The 27,587-nt window shown below is 46.2% G+C and overlaps 3 protein-coding genes across 6 annotated transcripts in view; 1 reads left to right on the top strand and 2 right to left on the bottom strand.

Annotated features, from left to right (window-relative positions):
* LOC127193370 (protein HIRA) overlaps positions 1-6,110 on the bottom strand; it is a 79,445-nt gene extending 73,335 nt beyond the window's left edge. The window contains exon 1 of the mRNA XM_051150696.1: positions 5,978-6,110. Coding sequence (XP_051006653.1) covers positions 5,978-6,014 — 37 coding nt within the window. The 5' untranslated portion in view covers positions 6,015-6,110. The remainder of the gene's footprint in view (positions 1-5,977) is intronic.
* Positions 6,111-6,874: 764 nt separating this feature from the next.
* Mrpl40 (mitochondrial ribosomal protein L40) lies at positions 6,875-11,385 on the top strand. Its single transcript, XM_051150689.1, has 4 exons — positions 6,875-7,039; positions 7,609-7,692; positions 9,904-10,062; positions 10,924-11,385. The coding sequence occupies exons 1-4, from the start codon at positions 6,984-6,986 to the stop codon at positions 11,246-11,248; spliced, it is 624 nt and encodes a 207-aa protein (XP_051006646.1). The 5' UTR covers positions 6,875-6,983; the 3' UTR covers positions 11,249-11,385.
* Positions 11,386-21,634: 10,249 nt separating this feature from the next.
* C8H22orf39 (chromosome 8 C22orf39 homolog) lies at positions 21,635-25,724 on the bottom strand. Of its 4 annotated transcripts, none has more exons than XM_051150410.1 (3): positions 25,679-25,724; positions 25,431-25,598; positions 21,635-21,954 (listed from the first exon to the last, which is right to left on the bottom strand). In XM_051150410.1, the coding sequence occupies exons 1-3, from the start codon at positions 25,700-25,702 to the stop codon at positions 21,829-21,831; spliced, it is 318 nt and encodes a 105-aa protein (XP_051006367.1). In that variant the 5' UTR covers positions 25,703-25,724; the 3' UTR covers positions 21,635-21,828. The 4 variants fall into 4 exon arrangements, with proteins under 4 accessions (XP_051006367.1, XP_051006366.1, XP_051006365.1 ...); XM_051150409.1 differs by having other exon boundaries at positions 25,431-25,622; positions 25,679-25,706; XM_051150408.1 differs by lacking the exon at positions 25,679-25,724 and having other exon boundaries at positions 25,431-25,672.
* Between the last annotated feature and the right edge of the window lie 1,863 nt (positions 25,725-27,587).

The following is a 27,587-nucleotide window of genomic DNA, read 5'->3' as shown; positions in this document are numbered from 1 at the left end:
TCTTCATGTAAAAATAAACATATCCATTGTTAGTATATAAATTCTCCTGTGTTCAATAAATAATAAAATTATATAGCATAGAATTGTTTTAAACTAAAATTTATTATCAATAGATATGATATGCTTATATAGCTAAAATCACATTTTAAAATTGGTCAAGAATCGAAAAGTTGCCAACGCAGTGGTGCACACCTTTAACTCCAGCACTCGGGAGGCAGAGGCAGGCAGATCTCTGAATTCAAGGCCAGGCCAGTCTACAGAGTGAGTTCCAGGACAGCCAGGGCTACACAGAGAAACCCTATGTCTTAAAAAACAAAAATGAAAAAAAAGTGGAAATATTTCAACCCTAACAGTGCTGGTAAGGTGGCTCTTGGCTCAGTGAGTAGAGACACAGGCCTGAGTTTGTTCCTTGGTTCTCACAGGATTCCAGAAGAGAACTGACTCTCAAGAGTTGCCCTTGATTTCCATACCCACAATGCGCCTGTGACCGCTGGCTTTCTTCACACACACACAGAGATACTTAAATAAGTAGAACTTAAGAAACCCTGACACAAATGAATTCCTTAGGTAGAAGCTTAGGCAAAATGTTTCCTTATCACTGTGGTCCCCAGCAGATTCCACCAGAAACCCAATCTGTAAGAAGACACAGCTGGGACAAAAAAGAAGCAAGTCAAGGGCAGTGGCCACCTTTTATCTCCTCCTTCAGGATCCAGCACAGTGTTCACCAGGTGGTTAGGTGAATACTGTAGGATATGCCAGGCACCATTCTCAGCTTTGGGAATAAGGCAAGGGCAAAGACAAAGCCTCCGCCTTCTGGGAGCCTACTTACTTTCTGTAGGCAGGTTCTAGGGCCATTCCAATTTTATCTACCTCTCACCCATATAAGCCAGAGGGCAACAGTAACCAGCACATGAGAAGGCATACAACCTGGATGGTCCAAGATACAGCACAGGTCCCTCCCTCCTGCTCATCCCAGAAAGCAGAGCTTTCATTCCCCCATGACCAACGAATTCTCAAAAGCCAACTGCCAGAAGTTTCTTCAAGAAACTTAAATGAAATCTACTAGGTCATAAGTTCCAAGGTACCAAGTGATTACAAAAATGGCCATGCGCCGCCATCTCACCAAGCACAAGGGGAAGCTGAAGACCAAGAAGCAGCAGCGGAAGGAGCAGCTGTACCCACTGCACAAGTGTGCAGCCAAGGCCTGAGGTGGCCATGACAACAAAGTGCAAGATGGGCAAAAACAAACAGAAACCACCCCTTGGCACTCACGGGAACACCAGCTTAGGAGCATTAGCACACGTGCCCCAATCTACAGACTGTCCTGTAGAAAAAGAACCTCGGGTTTCTGCTGGCAAAGGAGGCAACCCAGACACCAGCAGCACCCTTTCCACCATTAACAGTCCCACCCAGTCCTCTGGGGTGATGCTGCTGACTTTGCGGAGAACACGCCTCAATTTTTAGACCAGATCTGTGTCATCTGCTAGGCCCCTCTTAATCTATAAACAAACACTGAAAGTAATTAGGTTACACTAGAAATATCTGGGTTAATTATATGGGCAAGGCAGACACAGTATGTATCACTTCCATGGAGACTCACAAGGCCCAAGATTGGGACAAAAACACCAGGCTCTCTACTTGGCTTCACTGGTCAGAGGTAGGGACTGATCAGGTGTACCTCCCAGCTGTATAACTATCAATCTCCTTATAAAGTTTAAAGTGCCTTTTCAACCACTTATTATATTAAAATTCTAAAAATGAAAAAAATATACATACACACACACAAGATATATACCAGAAAGGATCTCAATCTATTGGCCAGGCTGGCCTCAGTCAAACTCACTGCAGTCCTCCTGCCTCCTGGGTGCAGGGTTTCTAGTCATGAGCCACCATGTACAGCTCATTGATTAAAATAAATGTTTAGGAGCTAGGGTAAGGGAGATGGCTCAGTTGGTAAAGTGACCTCAATTCTGTCCCTGGCACCTACATGAAAAGCCAGGTGTCACACCACACCAGCAATCCCAGCACTTGAGAGGAAAGACAGGAGTGCCTGGAGGGATCACTGAGGCAGCCTAAGCCCAAAGAATGGCTCCAGGTTCAGTGAGAAACACTCTCTCAAAAGGGAGAGGGCAATGGAAGAAACCTGACATTCGCCTCTGGCACACATGCACACACGCACAAACATGATAAACAAGCAAACAAACAGATAAACACCTGAGAAAGCTGCACTGGGGGGCTCAGTCGATGGCTCAGTGAGTAAAGAGAGTTTGCTGAGCAAACATGAGAGCCTAAATTCAAATCCCCAGCCCCCACATAAAAACCCAAAACTGTACACTTATCCATCTGTAACAAGAAGGGGACTCACTGAACTTCCTGGTTGCCAGGGTGCATCTGTCTCAGGGATGTAAGGAGCAGAGTAGTGACAGAGCAGAGCGTTTGCCATCCTCTGCTAGCCTCCAAATGTGTTACACATACATGTGCACATATACTACACACACAAAAGAAAACACCGCTGCCCATCTCTCATCTGTAGTCTTTCTCCAGAACGCTTAAGAAATAAAGTCAAAACGGACTCGATTCTACACTACATGCATGTAATGGCCAAGCCCCATTAATTCTTCCGTTATCTACAGGGCCTCCTCTTTCTGATCTCTGCCACCCCTGACCTTTTTTCCTCCCTGTCTCAGCACGTCTTACCAAGATCTGGAGAACACCTTCTGAGTCCTACAAGGACTTCCTGAAACACCTGCTAGATGTCCAAACCCTCAAAAACTTCAATGTTCCCCTCGCCACACCCGAAAAAGAAAATCCAAGTTCCTCACAAGGTGTTCATGTCTCCATCCAAGCCCCCAGCCACGCTCTCCTTCTTTCTTTCTTTCTTTCTTTCTTAGTTTACCTTCTGCAGCATTCTCTGTTTGATCCTGACTCTCCAAGAACAACCTCTCTGTTATTAACATTCTGCCCAGAGACACATCTACACTTGGAGATAAGCCCTTCTTTAACTCACGCGTTCTGCCTCAGCCTCCCCACCTACTATAATTAGGTGTGTGCCACTACAACTAGCACCCAGTATGTAACCTTAACCTTACTCAGACAGCCCTGGCTGTCCTGGACTCTCTTTATAGACCAGGCTGGCCTCAACTCAGAGACATCCCCCTGCCTCTGCCTCCGGAGTGCTGAGATTAAAGTCATGTGCCACCACACCCAGCTCAGAAATGAAATTTATTTTCACCATGATTAAAGTAAACTGTATGGCCAGGTATGATACACCTTTAATCTCAGCACTTAAAAGATCTTGTCTCCAAAAGACATAATAAACAAGTAAAATACAGTCAACAAGATTACATCTCAAAAATGTGTGGAAAGTGTACTGCATGCAACATCAATACAAACAATACGTATTGTTATTTGGTACCACACGTTAGGGGTAGCCTTTTATATTGAGTACAAGGTGAAGAAAAGGGTCTGTTTTGTTTTGTTTTTTGGTTTTTGAGACAGGGTTTCTCTGTGTAGCCTTGGCTGTCCTAGACTCACTCTGTAGACCAGGCCGGCCTCAAACTCACAGCTATCCATCTGCCTCTGCCTGAAGTCTTTTTACATGATTTTCCCAAGGCCTAAAATTAGTAAAACTCAAGAATCCTTAACTAGTAAGTGATGTTATCTTGAATTCAGCCTAAATCCACATCCAATGCAAATTTCTCTCCCCTCTCACGGTTGAGCTTGCTCGCTAGCATATTCTCTCTCTCTCTCTCTCTCTCTCTCTCTCTCTCTCTCTCTCTCTCTCTCTCTCTGTCTCTATGTCTCTCTCTTGTTTGTTTGGTGTGTGTGTGTGTGTGTGTGTGTGTGTGTGTGTGTGTGTGTAGACCGGGTTTCTCTGTGTAGAAACTTTGTAGACCAGGCTGGCCTCGAACTCAGAGATCCATGTGCCTCTGCTTCCCAAGTGTTGGGATTACAGGAATGCACCGGCCCAAAGTAAATTTCATTGCAAAATTGCATTGTCAAGATTTATTAACTTGCTGATAACCATACATCAGAACATCTCCACTGTAGGTGATCTAGACTACCAGTGGACATCAGCAATGTCCACTGACACTTTTGGTTGTGGTAAATGGGCAACTATGGTGGTGGGTACTGCTGATGCCAAGTAAGGATCACACAATACAAAGGGCAGCCCCTAAAACAGGTGTGTGGCTGAAAATGCTAATTGTGCTGGGGCCGATAAGTCCTATGTTAGAGGCTTCTCTAGTGCTGGGCCAGAAAAATGAAGACCAACAAACACTTGTCTCTCTGCCTTTAGCCTCTTCTAGATGCCTGTCTTGTCTAAACGGGTCCCCTGCCATCATAGGGGAAACCTTCAGCTCTCTTTTCCTCTCCTCTCTGAACTCTCAGACTACAGAAAAGTATGTCCATGCTGTTTTAGAAGACAGGAAACACAACCGCAGAGTGCGAGCGAACGCCAGGAAGCACAATCGTGCATCCCCTCCAATGCAGTAGGTTCTGTTTATTCACCCAAAGGAAGTTTGACTTTACTAGCTACTACTACCATTCAGGGTCCTGCGAAGAAGCAACTCCAACTACTCACTACCATCTTTAGAGGCCTGCTTAGGAGTGACTCACAAACAGCATCATCTCATAGATAGAGACAAATCAGAGATGGAGGTTGCCTTTAGATTAAAAAAAAATTTGCTTAAGTCTCAACATCTTTTATCATTAATAATCATATCGCTTAGATTTTTTTTTTAAATACATGCAATATATTTTTATCGTATTCTTTTCCCTCCCCATTACTATTGCATTTTCTAATGCATTTTCTGGGCAATGAACTTGACCGTCTCCGTTCTTAGCTGAACTTCACAATCATTCCGTGAAGTGCAGAGAGCACATATTCACACTCTGGACCACGTTCCTTGTGACCCAAAACACAGGTGTTTAGCTGTAAGTAAAAAGCACCCGGGACCAAATACAAAATGAAAAGACCACGTGGATTCTGAAAAAAAAGGAAAATGCATGTTACTACTCTTGCTTTTACAAAAAAAAACCCTAAAAAACAAAAACTGTGGCTCCCTCTAGGTGCATTTAGTAGAAATGAGGAACAAGACAGTATCAGGGAGACCCTTTTCCTTTCAGCAAAGGGTAGCCACTGACTAGTGCGCCCTTCGTGTGCTTCCAGAGACTCAAGTACAACAGCTGGGAGAGGCTCTAGCTCTTTTTCGGTCATTTGGCAGAGCAAACCAACTCCTGCAGTAGTTCTCGGCAAAACTGGGTGCCACCGGCTGCTTTGTAGCAGCCATCTCGACCAGGGTGTGTGAATCTGTTTTTTGAAGTCACCACCACATATCCAAAGTCGCTCGTCTCCTAGAACACACCTGTGCACCACTAGTCCCGACCTTAGTCAGCACGCTGGAGCCCCGACTCCGCATCAAGCGTGGTTCCTTCGTGGTCCTTCGGAAGGACCTGAGCCTCAGCTCTTCCCAGTCCAGGACGCAATAGCCCGAGTGGGGGCACTGTCACAAGCTCCAGGCCCGAGAAACAGCAATACAATCAGTCTCTCATGCGGATTCTAGATCTTCACCGAGCCACTGAAAGGCCACAAGGGGGATGTCGCCCCAGTTTCATACTCACAACAACCATCTGAGCACATACTAAACGGTGAAGCCGAGTGGCAGCACCAGGTCGGTGATCAAGCCGGCTTACAGCACCCAGGCGCCAGGCACTCCAGACTAAGGGTGGGCGGCGCGGGACTCAGCGCCATGGCCTGGGGCGAAGGCGGACTTCACCGCAAGCAGCCCGAAGCACGTGCCCCGGCTCGCCAGTGTCCCCGGGCCGAGGACAAAGTCGTCTCCTGCCCGCTCTGCAGCTCCCAGCACCCGGCACCGGCGTCCCGACAAGGCGGGCGGGACTTGAGCACCGCCACAAGCCAACTCCAGACCCCACCCCGAGGCAGGCTCGGCCGCCCACGACTCCCGAGTGCACTCACCATTGTGGTTGACCCAGGTTGGCTTCAAGAGCTTCATTGTTCGGCCGCTGCCGGGCTAAAGCCAGAGCCGGGTCCCTCAGCGCGCCTGGGCCATGGAGCCGCTGCAGCTTCCTCCCACGCCGCCCGCCCTCCGGCCGCCGCCCACCCTTGCCCTCAGCGCCGCCGCGCCATCGCCGGCCCGCGCCCCCAGCCGCCGCCACAGCCGCCTCCTGCACTCGGCCGCCGCCGCCGCCGCCACAGCCGCATCCCCTGCGCCGCTCCTCCTCCGGCGGCTCCGGGGCAACGCCGGAAGTCACGGCGCGCACCTGCCAAATCGCCCCGGCGGGAAACCGATCCCTACGCGGACGAGGCCGCCTCTGTTCTTTGGCAGGCCGGGAGAACGCCGGGCTGCTCCGCTTTGGGTCTGGCACGGCCACGGTCGCTGGTGAGGCTCGCTGTGGGCAGGCTGGCAGAGCCTCGAGATCCCGCCCGGCGATGCAGGGCCAGGGCGGTGTCCAGACCTAGCTCTACCCTCCGCGGCTCCGAGTCCAGCTTAGTAACTCGCATCCGTCATCCATCAACACGCGCTACTGGGCATCTCGTGAGCGCCAGCCGGGCCGGCGCCTGCATGCAGCTATCCTCGGAAGCTATCGGCCCAAAGCTCGATAAGATGCAGAAAAAAAGCTAGCCTGATGGAGAGGGACAGGGGGCCGGACGGGCGCGTTTATTGGAAGAGCGGGGCGTTTGCATAGACGTGAACACATAAGCCAGGCGGGGCAGAGAGCAGCCACACCAGCACAAGCGAGCTCGTACCGCAGCATCCACTGAGAGCGGAACGCCAGTAGCAGGGCGCTACGAAGCTTGCCGCGCTTGCTCGGGGCGGGGCCACGTCGGGGGCGGGGCCAGAGGCGAACCCGCCTCTGCGAGTTCCGGGCGGCGGCCTGCCAGATCCAACCGGGCACCGCGGATCGGACCGCCCAAGGACGCGCTCCCGGAAGCCGCCCGCCTGCGGGTGGCGTGAAAAGCTATGGCTACCGCTGTGATGCTGTGGGCTACGCGGGCTCTGCGGCGGCCTGGGAGCTGGTGAGTGCAGCCGCGGGTGGCGGGGTACCGAGGACGCGTGGGCGGGCTCTGCATCGGAGCTGCTCCAGCTCTCAAGGGTTATTGATCGCGTCTGTTGCTACTGAAAATCCGAACTGGGTACTCAGTTGACAGAGACTACTTGCCTGACGAGTGTGAAGCCTAAGGCTCTAGACTAGCAACACAAAAAAAGTGGGCGTGGTGGCACACACGCCTGCTACCCCAGCACTATGGAGATAGAGGCTGGGTCAGAAATTCAAGGTCATCAACAGCTGCATACCACGTGTAAAACTCGGGCTATGTTACACCCTGTCCTTAGGTAGATACGTAGATATGTAATAAATCCCAAGTGTGAAACTGGAGTTGAAAAATAATCAATTTGACCTTGCTTGACCTAGGCTTGGTGGATCACCCAAGGCAAGAGAATTTCCTCAAGTTCCAGGATAGCCCGAATGGACTTTTGTGTGAAAAATACTTACAAACACCCTCCAGGTTTTGGGGAGCCCTGTAGTTATGTGTATGTGCCTCTCTTTCCCCAATCAGATCCTTCTACGTACCCTTCTCTCCTTCAGGGTCCCCGGAACCTGTCAGACACAGATCAGACACACCCACCAGAGAGCTTCGCTGTTGTCCTTCTGGGAGCTCATACCTATGAGGTAAAATTCAACATGACCTTTGCTCCTGGGGTGTGAGAAACACTTGTGTGCATATGACCAAGACAAAGCAAGACTGCCCAACTTTTGGCTAGCAGATTTCACAGTCTGTCAAGCTGATAGTTAAACTTAGGTAGATGCCTCTGTCCTTTCAACAAGTGCTGTACCTATGATAGCATATATGTATTGCTGCTGATAGTAAAGTAATTTAAATAAATAGCAGTTAGCTGTCAGGAGTTGTGTGTTTTAAAGGGCATTTCTTCACTTCTGTATTTCCACAGGCCTTGCTTTTCCCTGCTCATTGTGAATCACTGAGTGGGAGGAAGGCTCAAAGATTAAAAATAGAGCGGGGCACTCGGGAAGCAGAGGCTGGCGGATCACTGTGAGTTCGAGGCCAGCCTGGTCTACAAAGCGACTCCAGCTCAGCCAGGGCTATTACACAGAGAAACCCTGTCTCGAAAAACCAAAAGAAAAAAAAAAAAAAAAAAACTAAATATAGTTCCTCTAGGAACTTTGGATACTTTCTTAGAACTTGATTTAGTTGATTTTAATGCTATAAAAGGTTTGTTTTATTAAGGTTTTTTTTAATGTGTATGTGCCTGCTATATGTATGCTTTCAGGTGCCCTCAGAGGCCAGTCAGGGGTTACAGACAGTTGTGAGCCCGGGATATGGGTGCTGAGAACCAACTCCAGTCATCAGGAACAGCAAGCACCCTTAATTTCTGAGCCATCTCTCCATCCCCAGATTTGCTTATTCCTAATGCCAAATTATGCCTGGGAGGTGTGTTCCTAAAACTAAACCAGATAACTGCCAAAGCTTTAGGACATGGTTTTTTTTGTGTGTGTGTCGTTGGTTGGTTTTTAATGTGTTAGGTCTGCATGTATGAGTGTACATTGCATGCCTGGTTCCCGAAAAGGCCAATAGAGGGTGCCAGATCCCTTAGAACTATAATGAATGATGGTTGTAAGCCACTGTGTGAGTACTGGGAACCAAACCCAGGCCCTCTACAAGAGCCGCAAGTGTTCCCAACCACTACGCCATCTCAACACCCCCAGAAATTGGTAGCAAGTTCTGAGAAGTAAATAAAGACATAGCCAGTCTCTTTACTATCCTGTCTTTTTTAGGCTCAAAGCATTTTATAAATCACAAATTCATTTGAAATGTGGATGGACTTTTAATCCATTAATTGAGAAAGTTCACTTCTCAGAGCAGTTTCAAGGTGTCTCTGAATCACAGACTGACACTTCCAAGCCAAGAATGTAGCTTGGTTTATTGAGTCCTTGACTAGTATGCACAAAGCCTTACTTAAGTTAATCCCTAGCATTATAATACCAGAGTCATTAAAAAAAAAAAAAAAAAAACTACACTAGCACTCAGCATGTAAAGGCAATAGGATCAGAGTTCAAGGACATCCTTGACTACATAGCTGGTTCAAGGCAAGCCAGGGCTATGTGACAATTTGTCTTTTAAAAAAAATAAAAATAGGGCTGGAGAGATGGCACTGTGTGCTCTTCTAGAGGTCCTGAGTTCAATTCTCAGCAACCACGTGGTGGATCACAACCATCTATAATGTGATATGATGCCCTCTTCTGGCATACAGGTGTACATGCAGGCAGAGCACTGTATACATAATAAATAATAATAATAAGTAAAATCTTTAAAAAAATAATAAAAATAAAAAGTTAGAAGGCCAGGTGTAGTGGCGCAGGCCTTTAATCCCAGCACTCAGGAGGCAGAGGCAGGTGGATTGCTGTGAGTTCGAGTCCAGCCTGGTCTACAAAGTGAGTCCAGGGCTATACAGAGAAACCCTGTCTTGAAAGAAGAAAAAAAAAAAAGCTAGGCAGTAGTGACACACCCCTTTAATCTCAGCTGTTGGGAGGCAAAGGCAAGCAGATCTCTGAGTTCAAGGACAGCCTGGTCTACAAAGTGAGTTCCAGGACAGCCAGGGTGACACAGGGAAGCCCTGGAAAAAAACAAAAAAGTAAAAGAAAAGACAAAGTTAACAGTTCCTCTTAGCAAAAACCTGTGCTTTTGTGCTGCTTCCTGGAGTTGGTAGGACCCGTACAGTCCTCACAGCGACAATGAACTAAACTCATGGAGTCAGGACTGGGGACACTCTTTCTTGTAGCACATGGTACAAGTATGAGACACTTCACTGAGCGTCATACCTGTCCCGAGACTGCAGTAGAATCATTGATGTTTGTACCCACTAGAGCAGAACCCCTGCGAAAGAAGAAGAAGGTAGACCCCAGAAAGGACCAAGCAGCAAAGGACCGCTTGAAAAAGAGGATCCGGAAACTGGAAAAAGCCACTCAAGAACTGATTCCTATTGAAGACTTTATTACCCCTTTGAGGTTCTTGGATAAATCAAGGTAAGGGTTCTCCTCTGGAAGACATCCTAAATGCACATGAATTCGTTCTGATTGACGCTCTTCTCTGTGGTGGGGACAAGTGAGTAGGGTTGACTCGGCCCTTTAATATTTTGATGGTGCTTTGGGGGATTTGGAAAAACATAACTCAAGGGAATTTGTATCACGTTTGCTCCAAGGTTCATGTTGTTCATCTCCACGAGTGTCGCGGTGACCATGACATAGGCCTTGGCTCCGTAGCCGTCACCCCATCGCCACAATAGAAAACTCTCAGCCTCTGCTACAAATGTTCAGCTAGTGTGTATTGCAGTTGTGTAGTCATAAGATCAGCAGCTTGTGCTTCCTTGGAAAAGTGCACAGTTTTTAAAAGCCCTGCAGGTCAGGGTGTTTTTGTGGTCCTCTAGGACTAAACAGGCTCTTGTCACTGGGGTTTGGTGTTTTCACGTTTCTTCCGTGCACCCTCTGTCACGTAGTTCTCACTAAGCATGCTGCCTCTGCTGGGGGACAGCAACTGCTGTCGTGTTCTGCGCTGCTTTCTTTCTTTACGTGCCTTGTGTTGCGAGTATGTTCATGTGACTGCAGGTGCCCTCGGAGGCCAGAAGAGGGCAGCAGATCCTATAGAGGTGGAGTTATGAGCAGCTGTGAGCCACTTAATTCTAGTGCTACGAAAGGAATTCTGGTCTCTAAGAACACTAAATGTCCTTAACCTCTGAGTCTGCTCTCCAGCCTTCGCATTACATTCTTAACTTACCCCCAAGTTTACCTGGTTATTCCTGGCAGTGCCTACGCATAGAGCCCTTAAGTCATGTGTGGTCATAGGGTCAGTCTCTTCGGCCTCACACTTTTGGACTTGTATGTTCACAGACAGCGACCTCAGGAGGAGCATTCTTCCGAGGAGAGTGAGCGCAGAGCTCTTCTGCTGAAGAGGTGGGCCCTGTACAAGCAGCAGGAACACGAGGTGGAGAGGGACGCCATCAGAACCGCGCTGCAGGCCCAGCAGGAAGCCCTGGAGGAGCTGAAGCTCCAGTCTGCCGAGCTCCATGCTGAGGCCGTGAAGCGGGACCCCAGCCTGTTCCCCTTTGAGAAAGAAGGGCCACATCACACGCCACCTATCTCTAACTACCAGGCCCCTGAAGGCAGGTACAATGACATCACCAAGGTGTACACACAAGTAGAATTCAAAAGATAGAACTGAAAACTGCTGTCCTCAGGACATGCTGGCCGCAGGAATCAGGATGAGTGAGCTGAAGTCTGCTTTCCCCAGATGAGACATCCCTGTGACAAATAAAGTGAAATCAAAAGCATCTCTGTCATTTATTTCAATCAAAATGAATTCACCTAAGTTTGGCTTTGGTTTTCAGATGCTGGTAAAACAATGACAAAAAAAACAACATTGACCCTCCAGTAGGGGAAATATGGCTTAAAAATGAAGATGTTAGTTGTGTTCTGAACTATTTGCAGAAGGCACAAAATAACCCAAAGGACTAGAGGTAAAAGTCATGCAGGATTTTGCCAGTTGGGTAAGTGTGACAGAAGCTGGACCTTTGCTGAGAGATGGCTGCAAGATTCCCCTTTGAGTGTCAAGGTGACGAGGGGCTTTCTGGACCAGAACAAGCCAGGGACACGTTAGCAAGAGCTGCTCTGGCCTCCAGGGGAGGGTGGGACCTGGCCGAGGCTGCTGCATTCACTACAGTTAATCTGAAATGACTTCTGTAATTCCAGCACTTGGAAGACAGAAAGACTGCCAGGAGTTTAAGGCTGGCCTAAGGTGCAATGTGAGACTCTGTCTCTAAAACAAAAGCAACTCTGAACTACTGAATGCAGTATTCTGTACCAGGTGCCATAACAAAATACCATGGGCAGCTTACAGAACAAAACATCTGCCCTAGGACAGGCACCTTAGTTAGTGGAATCAGTGTTGCTCTCTGCCGGGCCTAATTTCTCCAAGCACATTGCCTCTGTATATTAAATATTTTAGAAGACTATCCCCAAAGTGGTTCAAATGATCTTTCTGCCTCAGCCTCCCAAGGAACTGCCTACTGGTGTGTACCAGCAGGCACACACCACTAGATTTTTTTCCCCCTTCTCTAGGGTGGTGTGGGGTTGAGACAGGGTCTGGCTGTTGTAACCGAGGCTGGCCTTGATCCCTCACTTGTTCTCTTTCTCTCTGGGGGTGAATTAGTTATATAAATAAATCATATTTTTGTTTCTCCACTCACCTTGTTGCGTGCATGGTTTAGCTGTCATGATCGAAGTTGCTGTGATCACAGATCTCGCCGAGACCCTGTTTTAAATTCTTTTTTGGGGAAAAAGTGGTAGAGATGAAAATATTAGCTTTGAGCGTGCTAGGAAAGTTCTACCCAGCCCTCTGCTTTACCTCTCTTGACTTTATCCCCAGAAAGGGAATTGCTTTCGTATGGTAATTCTAGTCATTTTACTTTTCTTATAAACATACTGTATAGCCAGAGTTGACTGTGAGTTCCTGTTCCTCCTTCTACCTCCCAAGTGCTGTAACGCCGTGTGCTCCCCACAATACATTCCCACCAGCAGTGCAGAAGAGTTCCGATGTTCCTATGTCCCTACTGACACTTCTCCATATCCTCACCTACACTTATTTGCAGGGTTTTGGGTAATAGCTTTCTTCATTGGTGCGAGGTGGTCTTAGGGTTTTGATCTGTATTTCCTAATGGCTACTGATGTGATATACTGATGTGATATGCAAATATTTTCTCCCATAGAAAACATTTTATTATCAATAGCCTTTTTTTTTTCAAATATAGATAGTGTTTTTCCCGTCAAGTCTGTCTGTGTATCACTGCATTCATTCCTAGAGCCTACATCCACAACTCCCCTGCAACTGGAGTTATGAGGGCTGTGAGCCACTGTAGGGGTGATGACAATGGAACCAAGGTCATCTACAAGGGTAACAAGTGATCCCAACCACAGACCTATCTCTCCAAACCCTACTATTCATAACCTTTCGATGCATGAAAGTTTACATTTATGTGAAGTTCAATTTATCTTTTTTTTTTTTTTTTTTTTTCAACATCATGGACTATGGTTAGGTTTTGAGCTTTCTTTTGGTTTGATTTATTTTGGGGACAGGGACCGACTCTAATCCAAACTAGACTGGATCTCATCACATAACCTAGGCCAGCCTCAAACTACCATCAATCCTCCTGCCTCCCTTGGACCAGGAATTACAGGTATGAGCCATTGTGCTCATCTTTTTTATTTTTTATTTTGAAGATGTCTTTATTACTATGTGTACAATGCTCTGCCTGCATGTACCCCTGCAGGCCAGAAGAGTGTACCAGATCACATTACAGATGGTTGTGAGCCACCATGTGGTTGTTGGGAACTCAACTTAGGACCTCTGGAAGAGCAGTGCTCTTGACCTCTGAGCCATCTCTCCAGCCCCCACTTCGCTCATCATTTTTTACTGATTACATAGTAAATAAATCATGGCTGGGCTGGGAAGATGGATCAACAGAAAAAGCATTTGCCACCCAAGAGTGTCCTGCTATTCTTGGATGTAATGGTGCACACAGAAGCCATCATCAGCCAGCGTTAGAGGGTAGCAGCATAGCAACATGGACTGAGAATAGACTTTAGAGAAAGCAGATCTGTTGTGTGTCGGTGGAGAAAGTTCCCAGGGTAAAGACTGTGATTGCTTTCCCCATGTGGAACACAATTTTTCCCCTTTTCTTTCTTTTTTTTTTATTAATTTATTCATATTATATCTCAATGGTTATCTCCTCCCTTGTATCCTCCCATTCCTCCCTCCCTCCCATTTTCCCCTTTCTCCCCTCCCCTATGACTGTGACTGAGGGGGACTTCCTCCCCCTGTATATGCTCATAGGGTATCAAGTCTCTTCTTGGTACAAATTTTAAAAATGAAATATGAGCCACACAACAGATATGATATGGAGAAGTTTATTATAGGGGGAGGGGTGCCCAGAGAGAAAGAGAGACACAGGAAGAGATAGAGACTGCAAGAGAGGAGAAAGGAACAAGAGAGGAAAGTAAGAGATAAGATGGGGCAAGAGGGCAAAGAGAGGTAAGAGAGGCGAGGTGGCTTTGTCCTTCATGTGCTGGGCAGCTAGCCCATGTAGTGGCAGGCAGGTAACGACAGCATAGGATGCTAGACAGACTAGAGCCAGTATGCTAACACTGGTAACAATATTTCTTTCTAGAAGAGCACTTCTCACAGCTGTACTGACATCCTGTGTCCTTACCACCCATGTTCCGTGATTAAAAGAGGTTGCCTGGCCCGGTGTGGTGGTACACACCTTTAATCCCAGCACTCTGGAGGCAGAGGCAGGCAGATCCCTGTGAGTTCAAGGCCAGCCTGGTCTACAAAGCAAGTCCAGGACAGTCAAGGCTACACAGAGAAACCCTGTCTCAAAAAGCGAAAAAAAAAAAAAAAAAAAAAAAGATTGGGATGTCTAACCTCCACTTCTGGCAAACAATAGTTAATGACCAGAGACCTAAATTAATTATACAAATGAATAGTGTTCAAATAGAAGGCTTTTGGGGGACACAGGAGCTGATGTCTAAATCATGTGTCAGAAGTCTTGGAACCCAAACTGGCCACTTCAGAAGGTTCATACAGAAATTATAGGAATTGGTAAATTATCTCAAATAAAACAAAGTGTGCGGTGGCTTCAGTGTGTGGGACCAGAAGGGAAAACAGAGAGGCTGAGGCCCTATGTGGTGGTTGACATACCCATAAATCTATAGAGAAAAGATCTCTTATAACAATGGGATACTCAGATTAATAGTCCTACAATTACAGAGATAAATAATGTTGAAACTAGGGGTGAAATGGTACGTGCTTCTGGGGAAGAGATTAATGTAAGTGATCAGGAGCAACCACAAGCTATGTCCACTGTCCAACCTCAGAACTCCTCAGGTTTAGAGTATCCAAATTTATAAGAGGGGCCCCTGCTGAGATACCAACAGCCCTGCCACTAAAATGGATTTCAAGCAGGCCTGTATGGCAGGAGCAGTGGCCCTTAACAAAAGAAAAGTTACAGTTGCTTCACTGTTTAGTGAAAGAGCAGCTGGAGGCTCAACACATGGAAGAATCTTCCAGTCCCTGGAATTCCCCTGTGTTTGTGGTAAGAAAGAAATCAGGTGGATGGAGAATGATAATGGATTTGAGGGCCATAAACAAGGTGATTCAACCCATGGGTTCAGTTCAACCTAGAATTCCTTTGCCTTCCTTGTTACCTAAGTCTTGGCATGTAATCACAATTGATTTAAAAGATTGTTTTTTCACAATACCTCTGCATGAGAAGGACAGGGAAAGGTTTGCTTTCTCAATGCCTACTCTGAACAGTAATTCTCCAATGAACAGATATCATTGGAAGGTACTTCCACAGGGAATGCCAATATTTTGTGCAACAACTATTAGAAATAATTCCTAGGCAGTTTCCTCAATCTGTCATTTACCATTACATGGATGATATACTGCTAGCTTATTCTGATCCTAACGTTTTAGAAAAAAAAATGTTTAAGGAAGCGCAAGGAATTCTGCCATGCTGGAGATTACAGATTGCTGTAGAAAAACTACAACGAGGCCATAAAAGAACTGAACAAAAAGTTCGACCACAAAAGGTACAGATCCGTAGAGATCAATTGCAAACTCTTAATGACTTTCAAAAATTAATGAGAGATATTAACTGGTTAAAGCCTACAATTGAGTTAGCTACCTATAAGTAACTTGTTTCAAACATTACAAGGGGATTCAGATTTAAACAGTCCAAAGATGTCTTTCTGCTGAAACAAAAAAAGGAGGTAATTCTGGTAGAGCAAAAACTGCAAAAGGCATATGTGGACAGAATTGATCCTGAACTTGGTTGCATTCTGGTTATTATGCCTTCAAAACATTCTCCTACTGGGCTTCTTATGCAAAGGGAAGACAGGATCATAGAATGGATATTCCTGGCAAATAAACAAAGCAAAAAATTGAAAACTTACATGGAGAAAATTTTTTAATGATTACAAAGGGAAGACTAAGGTTGAGCCAACTGTCAAGGATGGACCCAGCGGAAATTGTAGTGCCTGTTACTGATTCTGACATTATGTCATTATGGGTAATTAATGAAGATTGGCAAAGAGCTTGTAGTAGCTAGCTGCAACACATTAACAATAGATACCCAAAATGCAAACATATACAGTTTATAAAAAGAACTAATTGAATCCTTCCAAGTATTGTAAAGAGGTCACCGATTCCAGGGGCACCCACTTTCTTCACCGATGCAAATAAATCAGGCATAGCTGTTTATAAGCCTGATAAAATGACTAAAGTGATTAAAAGCCCATTTACATCAGTTCAAAAATCAGAATTGTATGCAATCATTATGGTATTGTTAGATTTTCCTGAATCTCTTAATATAATTATTGGCTTTCAATATGCTGAGTTGTTTTGCATATAGAAACTGCTACATTCACTCTTGATAACTCAGAATTAACTACATTATTTATAGAACTGCAACAGCTCATTAGAAGCAGAAACTATCCCTTATATATTGCTCATATTCTATCCCATACAGGTTTACCAGGTCCATTGGCACAAGGAAATGAAGAAATCAACAAATTATTAATAGGTAATGTATTCAAAGCCTCAAATTTTCATGGAAAACGTCATGTTAATGGTAAGGGGTTGAAGAAAAGATTCTCTATCACTTGGCAACAAGCCAGAGAAATAATCAAAAAGTGTCCTACATGTTCCTTAGTCAACTACCACTACCTGCTGGAATTAACCCTAGAGGTACCAAAGGGAATGAAATTTGGCAGATGGATGTGTTTCATTTTGCAGAATTTTGAAAGATGAGGTACGTGCATCATACCATTGATACATATTCAGGTTTTCAATGGGTAACTGCCTTAAGTTCTGAAAGGGCAGACTGTGTGATTACTCATTTACTGGAAATAATGGCAATTATGGGAATATCTGCACAAATTAAGACTGACAATGCCCCTACATATGTGTCCCTTAAGATGAAAAACTTCTTTGTGTATTATAATATAAAACATGTTACTGGTATACCTTACAACCCCACAGGACAAGCAGTTGTGGAAAGAGCTAATTGTACCTCAAAATAAATGCTTATTAAGCAAAAGGGAAGGGTAAAGATCCCCAGGGACCGATTAAATAATGCTTTGATGACTCCAAATTTTCTTAATGATGAAGGGACAACAGCTGTGGAGATACATTGGGTGATAGAAAAAACTAAGGAGCTGGGACAACCAATATTCTACAAAAATTTCTCAAGTATGAAATGGAAACCTGCAATAGTTTTGAGATGGGGTCGCAGGTATGCATATGTTTCCACAGGGAATGAAAAAATATGGTTACCAACAAAACTTATAAAGATTAGATCTGACCATATAGCAAGTGAATCTTAAGAGCTACCCTGGTTCTTACAACCTGACATTGTTTCATACAGCTTGGAGAATTAATGCCCTTTTCTGACCTATTGATTTACATGCAGGCAGAGCTCTGTATTATTTGCAAAAAACAGGACAATGATGAAGACAAAGCAGGCAGCCTGGGTGATTTAGCCTCAAAAGAATGCCTCTGGCACTGAGAGCAAGGTGCCTCAAGTGTTGTTTCCTTGAAAAATTGTATATGTACTAATATACCTATACTAATGATTTCAAAAGTTTGCTTACTTTCAAGCAAAAAACAGGACAAGATGAAGACAAAACCTCTGCCTCCGACGCTACTGTTTCCTCAAGAAATTGCATGCATATTAACAATAAAAGGGCTAGCCAAAAGGATCAATCCCAAAAAGACTGGACAAAAACAGATACTGCTAGCTTTTACAGCACTTGACTAATGTATTATTTTTCTAGGGAACCCAAAAGATGTTTTTCTCCTAAACAGCATAAAGTAATTTTAAGGACACAGCACCCCGTTCCCAGTAGGTGGGGTGGTGTTTTTGGTGGATTACCAATGCTCATTTTTGCCTAAGTGGGTTAGCTATAAATTGATAAAAGTTTCATTTAGGTATTTCTTTCTTCTATCTTTCTCTCTTATCTTTCTATCCCATCTAATATTAAGGAAAAAGGGGGAAGGAGGGGAAAATATAGGTTTATAGAATAAAAGGTAGATTATTGAATCTACTAGCTTCAAAAATCTTACATTGGCATTGTAGATTGATGAAAAGCCACCCCTATAAACGGTCCCAGCCACCTGTTTTCTCTGGCAGACCACTCAGCTCCCCATGGGTGTCTACTCCTCGCTGTGTCTGCCAATAAACACAGTCCTGTCAGGTGAAGGGTTAGTTGCCTCCTGTCTCTTTTCTGCATCCTGTCCCTTTAAGCTGCCTCAGGAATCTAACATTCACCTTTCACCTTGTTTGAGACAAAGTGTTTTTATTGTTCAAAGCTTTCTGCAAGGCAGTATTAGGTAGCTGGCCCACAAGCTGTTTGTCATCTCACCTTAGAAACAGGGATTAGGGAGGGATGTGTGGGTTTTGGAGATCCAAACTAAAAAAGTCATCACACTTGCACAGTACTTTATCCCCCAAGGCATGTCCCAAGCCCTTCCATTTTCATTCTTTTGTATACAGGGGTCCAGTTTTGCCAGCATCACCCACTGTTCTTTACCCAGCTAATAGTCTTGGTACTTTTGTCCAAGATTGACAAGGCTAGGAATGTAACTCAGCAGTTTACTACTTACATAGCATGAATAACTGGCCCTGGGTATCACCACTACCCCAACAAAAAATGTTTGGCAAAGGTTTCCTTCTGGGCTATTAATATGTGGTTTGCTAGCAACTTGTAGCATAGAGGTTCTGAGTCATTGACTCTACCTCAGATTCTATCCCTACATGCAACCATTTTTCCTAACCTCTTCAGCTGTATCTGATGTCCAAGTCATTGTCACCTGCCCTACCCCTTTAGCCAGTTCTGTGGTGCACACCAGGCATGTGCACTCCTGTCTCTCTTCCATGCAGCACTCAGATATTAGTATAAAATGAAAGGTCGGGTCTTCATATTCCCACCCGCCTAAGAATCCTACCTGGGCCCTCAAACACAGCTTATAGCACCTTTGTCCTGTCAACACTGGTTCCCTCAACTCTACGGGCCTTTCTGAGTCTCCTCATCTAGAGCTAAGCTGCTATTGCAACTTTCCCACGTCCCAGCCCAGAGCCAAGTGACCAGAACAAGTCCCTCCCAGTAGTATGGCATATGCCTTTAATCCCAGCACTCAGGAGACAGAGGCAGGTGGATCACTGTGAGTTTGAGGCCAGCCTGGTCTACAAAGTGAGTCTAGAACAGCCAAGGCTACACAGAGAAACCCTGTCTCGAAAAAGAAAGAAAGATCTGCCGGCTGTCTTTGTCCAATCCAGAGGCAGCCTCCCCCCTCCCTGTCTCCTCCCCGTCCCTTGAGGGTAATAGATCTTTGTGCTGAAAATTTGGTGTCTGGGTATGTTCTGTGCTGACTCTGAGGCCCCCTTACATAATGTCCTGGTTTTGTTTCTCCACACTGAATAAGGAACAAAAAATAAACTAACACAGGGTAAATGCAGGAAAATTCTGCCCAAATTCTATGTTGGTGTGGATTTGCAGCTGTGAAGGAGGGAGGCAGAACACATTGATGACACTGCACAGTGCGGGCGGGGGGCAGAGTGTCCAGAGTTCCTGTGAGCACCGAAGTCCCAACATTCAAAACAGTGTAGAACCCACAGACAGGAAATTTTATTCTACAATGCATCCTTTTCTGAAGCAATCCATGCTTTTGCCTCAAATGATCACCCTACTGTTTATGGCCAGGAAGGCCACTGAAAGGGCATGTAGCTGGACCACAGTGGCCTTAGCATCTCAGATAAGGCCTGGAGTGCAACCACAGGACATTTGACCATCTTAGTAATGAAGAGACCTCTATGGGAACTAGTGTTCTTGTGTGTAAGTATGCACACTTGTATTTTTTGTTTGTTTTTTGTTTTTGTTTTGTTTTTTCAAGACAGGGTTTCTCTGTGTTAGCTTTGGCTGTTCCCGGACTCACTTTGTAGACCAGGCTGGTCTTGAACTCACAGAAATACACCTGCCTCTGCCTCCCGAGTGCTAGGATTAAAAGCATGCACCACCACACCTGGCTAAATATCCACATTTGTTAGTGTGCTTGCACGTGTGTGCTTGCATGTGTGTGAGTACTTATGTGCATGTATTTGTGTGTGCATACATGTGTTTGTATGCTGTGTGCATGTGTGCATACGCATTCATGTGTGGCACATATTTCTGTGTGTTCACACATGTATGTACATGAATGGCACACGCTTGTGTAGGCATGCATGCTTGTGTTTGTGTGCATGTGCACACACTTATGCATTCATGTATGCGTGTGCATGTGTTCATGAGTGTGGTATACATATGTATGCATGTGCACAAATGTGGGGGTTTATGTTCATGCATGTTTGTATGTATGCACACAGGTACACATGTGTATAAATATATATTTAAAACGCTACAAAAGAACAAAATAATATAGCATTGTTGAGTATTGGGCTGGCTAGTTAGTTGTGTGTCAAGTTGAGGCAAGCTAGCAGCAGTTTTCAACATGTGGGTCTTAACTCCTTTGGGGGCTGAATAACCTTTTCACGGGGGTTGCATATCAGATATCCTGAATATCAGATATTTATATTCCAATTCATAACAGTAGCAAAATAACAGTTATGAAGTAGCAAGGTTGGTCACCACAACATGAGGAACTATATTAAAGGGTTACAGCATTGCAGAGGTTGAAAACCACTGAGCTAGAGTTATCTGAAGAAAGGGAACCTTAGTTGACAAAATGCCACCATAGGCTCCATCTGGAGGGCATTTTCTTAATTAGTGATTGATGGGGAGGGCCCAGCACATTCTGGGTGGTGCCATCCCTGGGCTGGTGGTCCTGAGTTCTCTAAGAAAACAAGCTGAGTAAGCCAAGTGGAGCACGCCAGTAAGCAGCACCCCTACATGGCCTCTGCATCAGCTCCTGCCTCCAGGTTCCTGCCCTGACTTCCTCCAGTGATGGACTACAATCTGGAAGTGTAAGCCAAATAAACCCTTTCCTCCCCAGCTTGCCTTTGGTCATGGTATTTCATCGCAGCAACAGAAATCTTAACTAGTACAGATATAAAATAACAAACATGGCTTTAATTTTCAGGTTGCTTCTGGAATCAAACATGCGAAATGGCTTTTAATACATTAACAATGAGAAATCAGGCCTAAATCCCATATTCCTTGGACCGGGACTCTGTCTCTGCCTTGGGACTTGGATTTCTTGACCCCAGACTGTGTGGTTCCTGCAATGCTGTGCATATTTCTTTTTAAAAAGTCTGCCAAACCAGTAAGAGGCACTGGTGCAGAGGGACACATTGCCCTGCCCACGCGCCACTGTATGTCCAGGTAGGCTGAGCAAGTATGAGCCCCACGCTCAGAGAACACAGAAATCACCAAGCCCATGGCCAAGGAGAGCCATCCTCAGTAGAACTGTTTAGGAAATGGATTCTGACTACTGTGCATGTATCCACATAGGTCAGGGCTGCCAGCTCTGGCGTGGCTCTTCTCGAGGAGGTGGCATAGACATGATGGACCAGCCTGGCTGCTCTCAGGTACCTGCCACAGTGCTTGTGCACACAGGTGTCTTTCAGAGCATCACAGTGATGGGATGCCCAAATGCAGGTGGGCAGAAAGCAGTTAGAGCTAGAAATGCCTTGCCCTGTGTTCCAGGTCAAGCGCAAGGCCAGGGTTGCAGCGGGCTGTCATTCATCACTTGTCTTTCTCCTGTGGTAGAGGAAGGTTCCAGTCTGCAGGGGGCCTCTGCCTCAAGGCCCATACCAAGGTGTGCTTCTGTGCGGCCTGCACCCGTGCCTGCTCACTCTCACAGAGGGATCGCTGTACAAAATGAGACTCTGGTCATTTACTGCTTCACAACTGGATCCTAGAGGGCTCTAGTCCTGTCACATGGCACCTCTATTGCCCTCTTCTTCAGCACTTTCCTGAAGAGAGGGACAACTCAGAGCATTTGGTTCACAACAGCTCCGCCCCTCAGCTGCTTCTACACAACATCCCTTGACAACTGTTCCAGTTTAGCACACACAGATCCAGGCTGTTCTTTCTATGCATCCCTGGTCATCTTACTTTAGTGATTTTGTGTTCTTTGGACTTTTTTTTTTTTTTTTTTTTTAAGACAGGCTCTCAAGTAGCCCAGGCTGGCATCAAGATCACTACATATGGCCTTCATTTTCTGATATTGCAACTTCCACCTCCTGAGTGCTGCAGTTATAAGCATGCACGGTCATGTCCAGACTCTGCCTTCAGCCATTTTGTTGTTGTTGTTGTGGGTTTTTTTGTTTTTGTTTTTGTTTTTAAAGAAGTGCTGTTTTCTTTTCTTTCTTTTTTTTTTTTTTAAAGATTTATTTATTATTATATATACAGTGCTCTACCTGCATGTACAGCTGCAGGCCAGAAGATGGCATCATATCACATTATAGATGGTTGTGAGCCACCATGTGGTTGCTGAGAATTGAACTCAGGACCTCTGGAAGAGCAATCAGTGCTCTTAACCTCTGAGCCATCTCTCCAGCTCCCTTCGGGCACTTTGAAACAACTCCTAGGGGAGAGTTTGGAGCAAGTGCACCCGCCTAGCCTGAGAGTGGGGACACCGAGTGGGGAAGAGACAACAGTTCAAAGTTACCGTTGGACTCTGCACAGGTTGTGTGTAAAAGGTCCCTTCTCGTCCCACCAGCTTCTTTCAGCCACTGCCAACAAAGACACAGGACAGTGTCCTATGACAGCGGTGGGACTGGCCAGTGTCAAGTGCTGTGCAGCAGGCCTCTTTACAAACGTTCTTAAACCAGGAATGGTAGCTACTACCTGTATCCCTAGCAGTCAGCAGGCATAGCCAGAGGGAGCTGAAATTTCACACCAGCCTGGGCTATACAGCCAGATCCTGTCTCTAAAAAGATCACTGCTGTTTAAGAAGCAAACAGGAGCTGAGTATGTTGGTACCTGCCTGTAATCCCAACACTCAGGAGGTGGAGAGAGGGAAGTCCAGGTTCATGGAGGGAGAGACGCTGCCTCAATATACAAGGTGAGGAAGACGCCTGATGTCAATGGAGGGCCTCTGCATGCACTGTGTGCACAAGCATACACATGCATGCCATGCACACAATTATAGGGGCTGGGGGGCTGGAAAGGTGGCTCAGTGGTTAAGAGCACCGGCTACTCTTTCAGAGGTCCTGAGTTCAATTCCCAGCAACCACATAGTGGCTCACAACCATCTATACTGAGGTCTCGTGCCCTCTTCTGGTGTGCAGGCGTAACACTGTATATGTAATAAATAAATAAATAAATAAATTTTTAAAAAGAATTATAGGGTCTGGAGAGATGACTCAGCAGTTAGAGACTGGCTCTTCTTCCAGAAGACTGAGGTTTGATTCCTAGAACCTACATGGCAGCTCGGCTCACAACCGTCTGAAACTCCATTTCCAGGGATCCTCGGGCAGTGTACATGTACCACATGGTACAAACATATATGTAGGCAAAACACACAGAAAATAACAATAAAAGTGCTTTAAGGGTGGGTGTGGTGTGCACACCTTTAATCCCAGCACTCAGGAGGCAGAGGCAGGTGGATCAATCTGAGTTCAAGGCCAGCCTGGTCTACAAAGCAAGTCAAAAACAGTCAAGGCTACACAGAGAGACCCTGTCTCGGGAGGGGGGGGGGGGGGGGGAAGAAGTACTTTAAGATTTCTAAAGAAGCTGGGCTGTGGTGGCCCATGGCTTTAATCCTAGCTCTCAGGAGGCAGAGGCAGATGGATCTCTGAGTTCAAGGCTAGCCTCGTTTACAGAGTGAGTTCCAGGAAAGCCACAGCTGCACGGAGAAACCATATCTGGAAAAACAAACAATCAAACAAAAGAAAAAGTAAAGAAATAACTGCTCCTATGTTCTGAGTTCTGGTGAACTGCTTCTCTGTGCTTTGGCCATTTCTCTATTCAGAAGCATCTTCCCTTTCTACCTTAACTTATGATAGGCGACACATAGTTACAGGATAAGTTTCCGGTCTCTCGCCATACAAACAAGCTTTCTGCCATGATTTTTACTTTCACTGACTAGGGGTCGCCACGTTTCGGCTTACTGGTTGTGTTCTGTTTTGTTTCTGCGGCTTATTTTCCCGCATCAGTTTGTTGGTTTCAGAATGCTCACGCGTTCAACACCTACCCTCTTGTTCCTTGATGCTCCCTGTGCCTGCAGCCTTCTGGAATTTTCTCTTCCCCTTCCCCCATTACACTGTCCAGGAAAATAATACCATACCCCAGACTGGAGTGCGCCCCGGGAAGGGAGGGCACACCTTTCATTCGGTATCAGAAATCGCCCAAGGAGATAACTGCTTGTTTAATGAACGGGTTGGGTTTTTTTTGTTTTGTTTTTTTGTTTTTGTTTTTGTTTGATTTTTCGAGACAGGGTCTCTCTGTGTTAGCCTTGGCTGTCCTGGACTCGCTTTGTAGACCAGGCTGTCCTCGAACTCACAGCAATCCGCCTGCCTCTGCCTCCCGAGTGCTGGGATTAAAGGCGTACGCCACCACGCCCGGCTTAATGAACGGGTTGGATACAGGGAGCCACCTGTATCCTTGCTAGACCTTGAAGGTAGGAAGGATGCTCACTGATTCAGGAAGCCCGTGGTATCTAGGAGCAAGAAGCTCAGAGATTTAAAATTCCACCAGCCTCCTCCCCCCAAACTCTAAAAAGCAGTGACGATGTCTGGGAGAGGAGACTCTGGAGTTGATTGGAAGCAGTCCAGGGAGCTCCCGGGATCACCCATGCTCCTGTAAGTGACCCCAAAAAAAAAAAGCCATTGATTCACCAAGCTAGCTTAAGTGTAAGCCTTTCTTTGGTCCCTCCTTCCACGTGCTATCTAGAGTAAGTAGAGGTTTCTTCACAGCTCCCTGGAAAAGGTTCAGCAATGGTCTCCGTACAGGTCTGTGTCCTCTATAGCGTCCCTTCACACTCAGCCAGACTCACCTGCCAAAAAAGGTAACTCAAACCACGCGTGCTTGAACGTTTTTATACTTTCAGGCTCGTTCTTATCTCCCCTATAGCCCACCCTCATGATCTAGGCGCCTTGAATTTTTCTCTTCCTCTGTCCTGTCACTAAGGGCTGGGTGAAGGCGGACTCCACAGGCCGGCTGATGACTAGAACGCTATGCGGTTGTACTTTCTCTCTCCAGCCTCTCTATGCTTCCCTTCCTACTTCCTCCCTCCCAGTATTTGACTCGGTCTAAAGTCGTTTGGGGTACTTCTCAGGAGAGAAGCAAGAAGAGGGTGCCCCCGAAGGATCTGCAGGCACCCACACACACCCTGCGCGCACCTGGGCCTCGGTGCTGCGGCTCTCTTCCCACTCGCGGCAGCTGGCCAGGTCGCGCAGCCACTGCTTGCAGTCCGGTCGCTCGCCGTGGACGTAGTAGTGGTGTAGGACGTGCCGGGCGCTGCGGCAGAGCTCCCACTCGGCGCGGTAGACCTCGCAGGGCCGGGGAGGCTGCGGGGAAAGACAGCATGGGAGCTGCGGCAGAACCCCATAGCCTGAACTCATCAAGGCCAGCGGCCCAACACACTCACCTGCCAGCTGCGGGAGACCGCCATGTCCAGGCCCGTGTGAGTGACAGAGACGTGAACCAATGAGCTCCAAGTAAATTCGCAGCTAAACAGGACGTCTGCACTGAGTGGCGGATAGTCAGAGGCTGCACCACCTGGTGTCTTGCTTCAATGCCTTGGGATTAACAGTGTGAAACCTTGCAGTTCCGGCCAGTTCTCCCGGGTTTTCTTTTTCACATCTCGATATGGTTCAGCTTTGCAAGTACAGACTCTGGAACTCTGAATAACCCACCTGGTGGTCTGAGACTACCGGGATCTGGCCAAAGCATACACTCAATGGTGTAGGTAAACTTAGCTCCATGTACGGAGAGGAGGGAGCCGTGCGGGATGGCTAAGGATGAAAGTTCTGCTAGAGGCAGTAGGCTCTGTGGCACACACTTTTAATCCCAGCACTCAGGAGGGTTATCTCTTTGAGTTCGAGGATAGCCAGGGATCTACAGTGAGACCCTGTCTAAAATAAAACCAAAACAAGGGCTGGAGAAATGCCTCAGAGGTTAAGAGCACTGACTGCTCTTCCACTGTTCCTCACAACCATTTATAATGAGACCTGGTGCCCTCTTCTGGCGTGCAGGTGTACAATGCAGGCTAAGCACTGTATACATGATAAAAGCTGAAAAAACAAAAACAAAACAAAAAACACGTAACAAGTGCCTGAACATAAACAAAGACCCAAGTCTAATCCCTGTATTCCTCAGAGTAGCAGGATTCCTGAGAGCTTACCCTAACCCACACATGCACTCACACACTTTTTACTAATGCATTTATTTTGTGTGTATAAATATGCATGTGCACCATGTGTACACAGATCCTCTTGAACTGGAGCTACAGATGGCTGAGGCACCACGTGAGTGCTCAGAACTAAACCTGGGTCCTCTGCAAGGACAAAGAACAAATGCTTAACAACTGAGCTCGATGAAATTTAGGTTAGCCCACAAAATTCCACACATGACAGGTCTGGCAGCTTTGCACAGCTTTCATACCTTCCAGAGCCACAACTGGCCAGTTAAGATGTATGTGCCAGAGCTAGGAGCCAATTACGTTTATGGATAGTTCTTACCAAGAGACTGGACATGCTCAAGAGCCGTCAACCTGGAGGGAAAGTGCACCCTCCATGGGGACCTTGCTAGGCCTCTCCAAGTGTCGGGGAACGTCATTTGCCCCTACGGCCTCCGCAAGTCTCAGAAGCAGTCTTCTAATGACAAGATGAAGTGTGGGGCGCTGTAAGTGACCATTCTTATGACTTCTGGCTAGTGGCCCAAACTACCAATCCATACCTTATCAAACAGCTAGAGTCGCGTTTTAATCGGTTTATTTAATTCTTCAAAAAGAATTATTTTCAAGGAACAAATTTTAAATAATTGGATCAGGATGTCAAAAGATCTTACATCATACAAAGAGCAGATCTGAAGACAACAAAACAGTAAGAAATGGGCATGGATGAACCCCAGGGGCAGAGTGTGTGGCATGCTTAATACTCGTGAGGATCTGGTTCAATCCTAGTACTTGAAAAACAAACTATCAGAACCTTGGGTAATAAATAAAGTTGCAATGGGGGCACATAATGTCAGCATTTATTCATTCTAACGTTCACATTTGGCTTTGTCATGGAATTCACTGATAGCTGGCAGATTAAAATGAGAGTGAATTCATCTGGATGAGATCCCTTCTGAGTCACTGTAAATAAGAGCAGAGACCATCTTTTTCAGGTACATAAGTCCTGGCCTGAGTGGCCATAATTGGCTGAAGACACTGCCCTCCCCCGTGTGCAGACCTGGGAAAGAAGAGCAAGTCAGGAATTGGGAAGTGCTCTGCTGAGGCCGGGAGAGAGCTGTGGAGCGGAAAGAGGTGGCAGGGCCACTACAGGACCTGGGAG

The sequence above is a fragment of the Acomys russatus genome, chromosome 8 (assembly GCF_903995435.1).
Source record: "Acomys russatus chromosome 8, mAcoRus1.1, whole genome shotgun sequence".
Classification (NCBI taxonomy): domain Eukaryota; kingdom Metazoa; phylum Chordata; class Mammalia; order Rodentia; family Muridae; genus Acomys; species Acomys russatus.
This window is presented reverse-complemented; position numbering and strand designations above follow the sequence as displayed.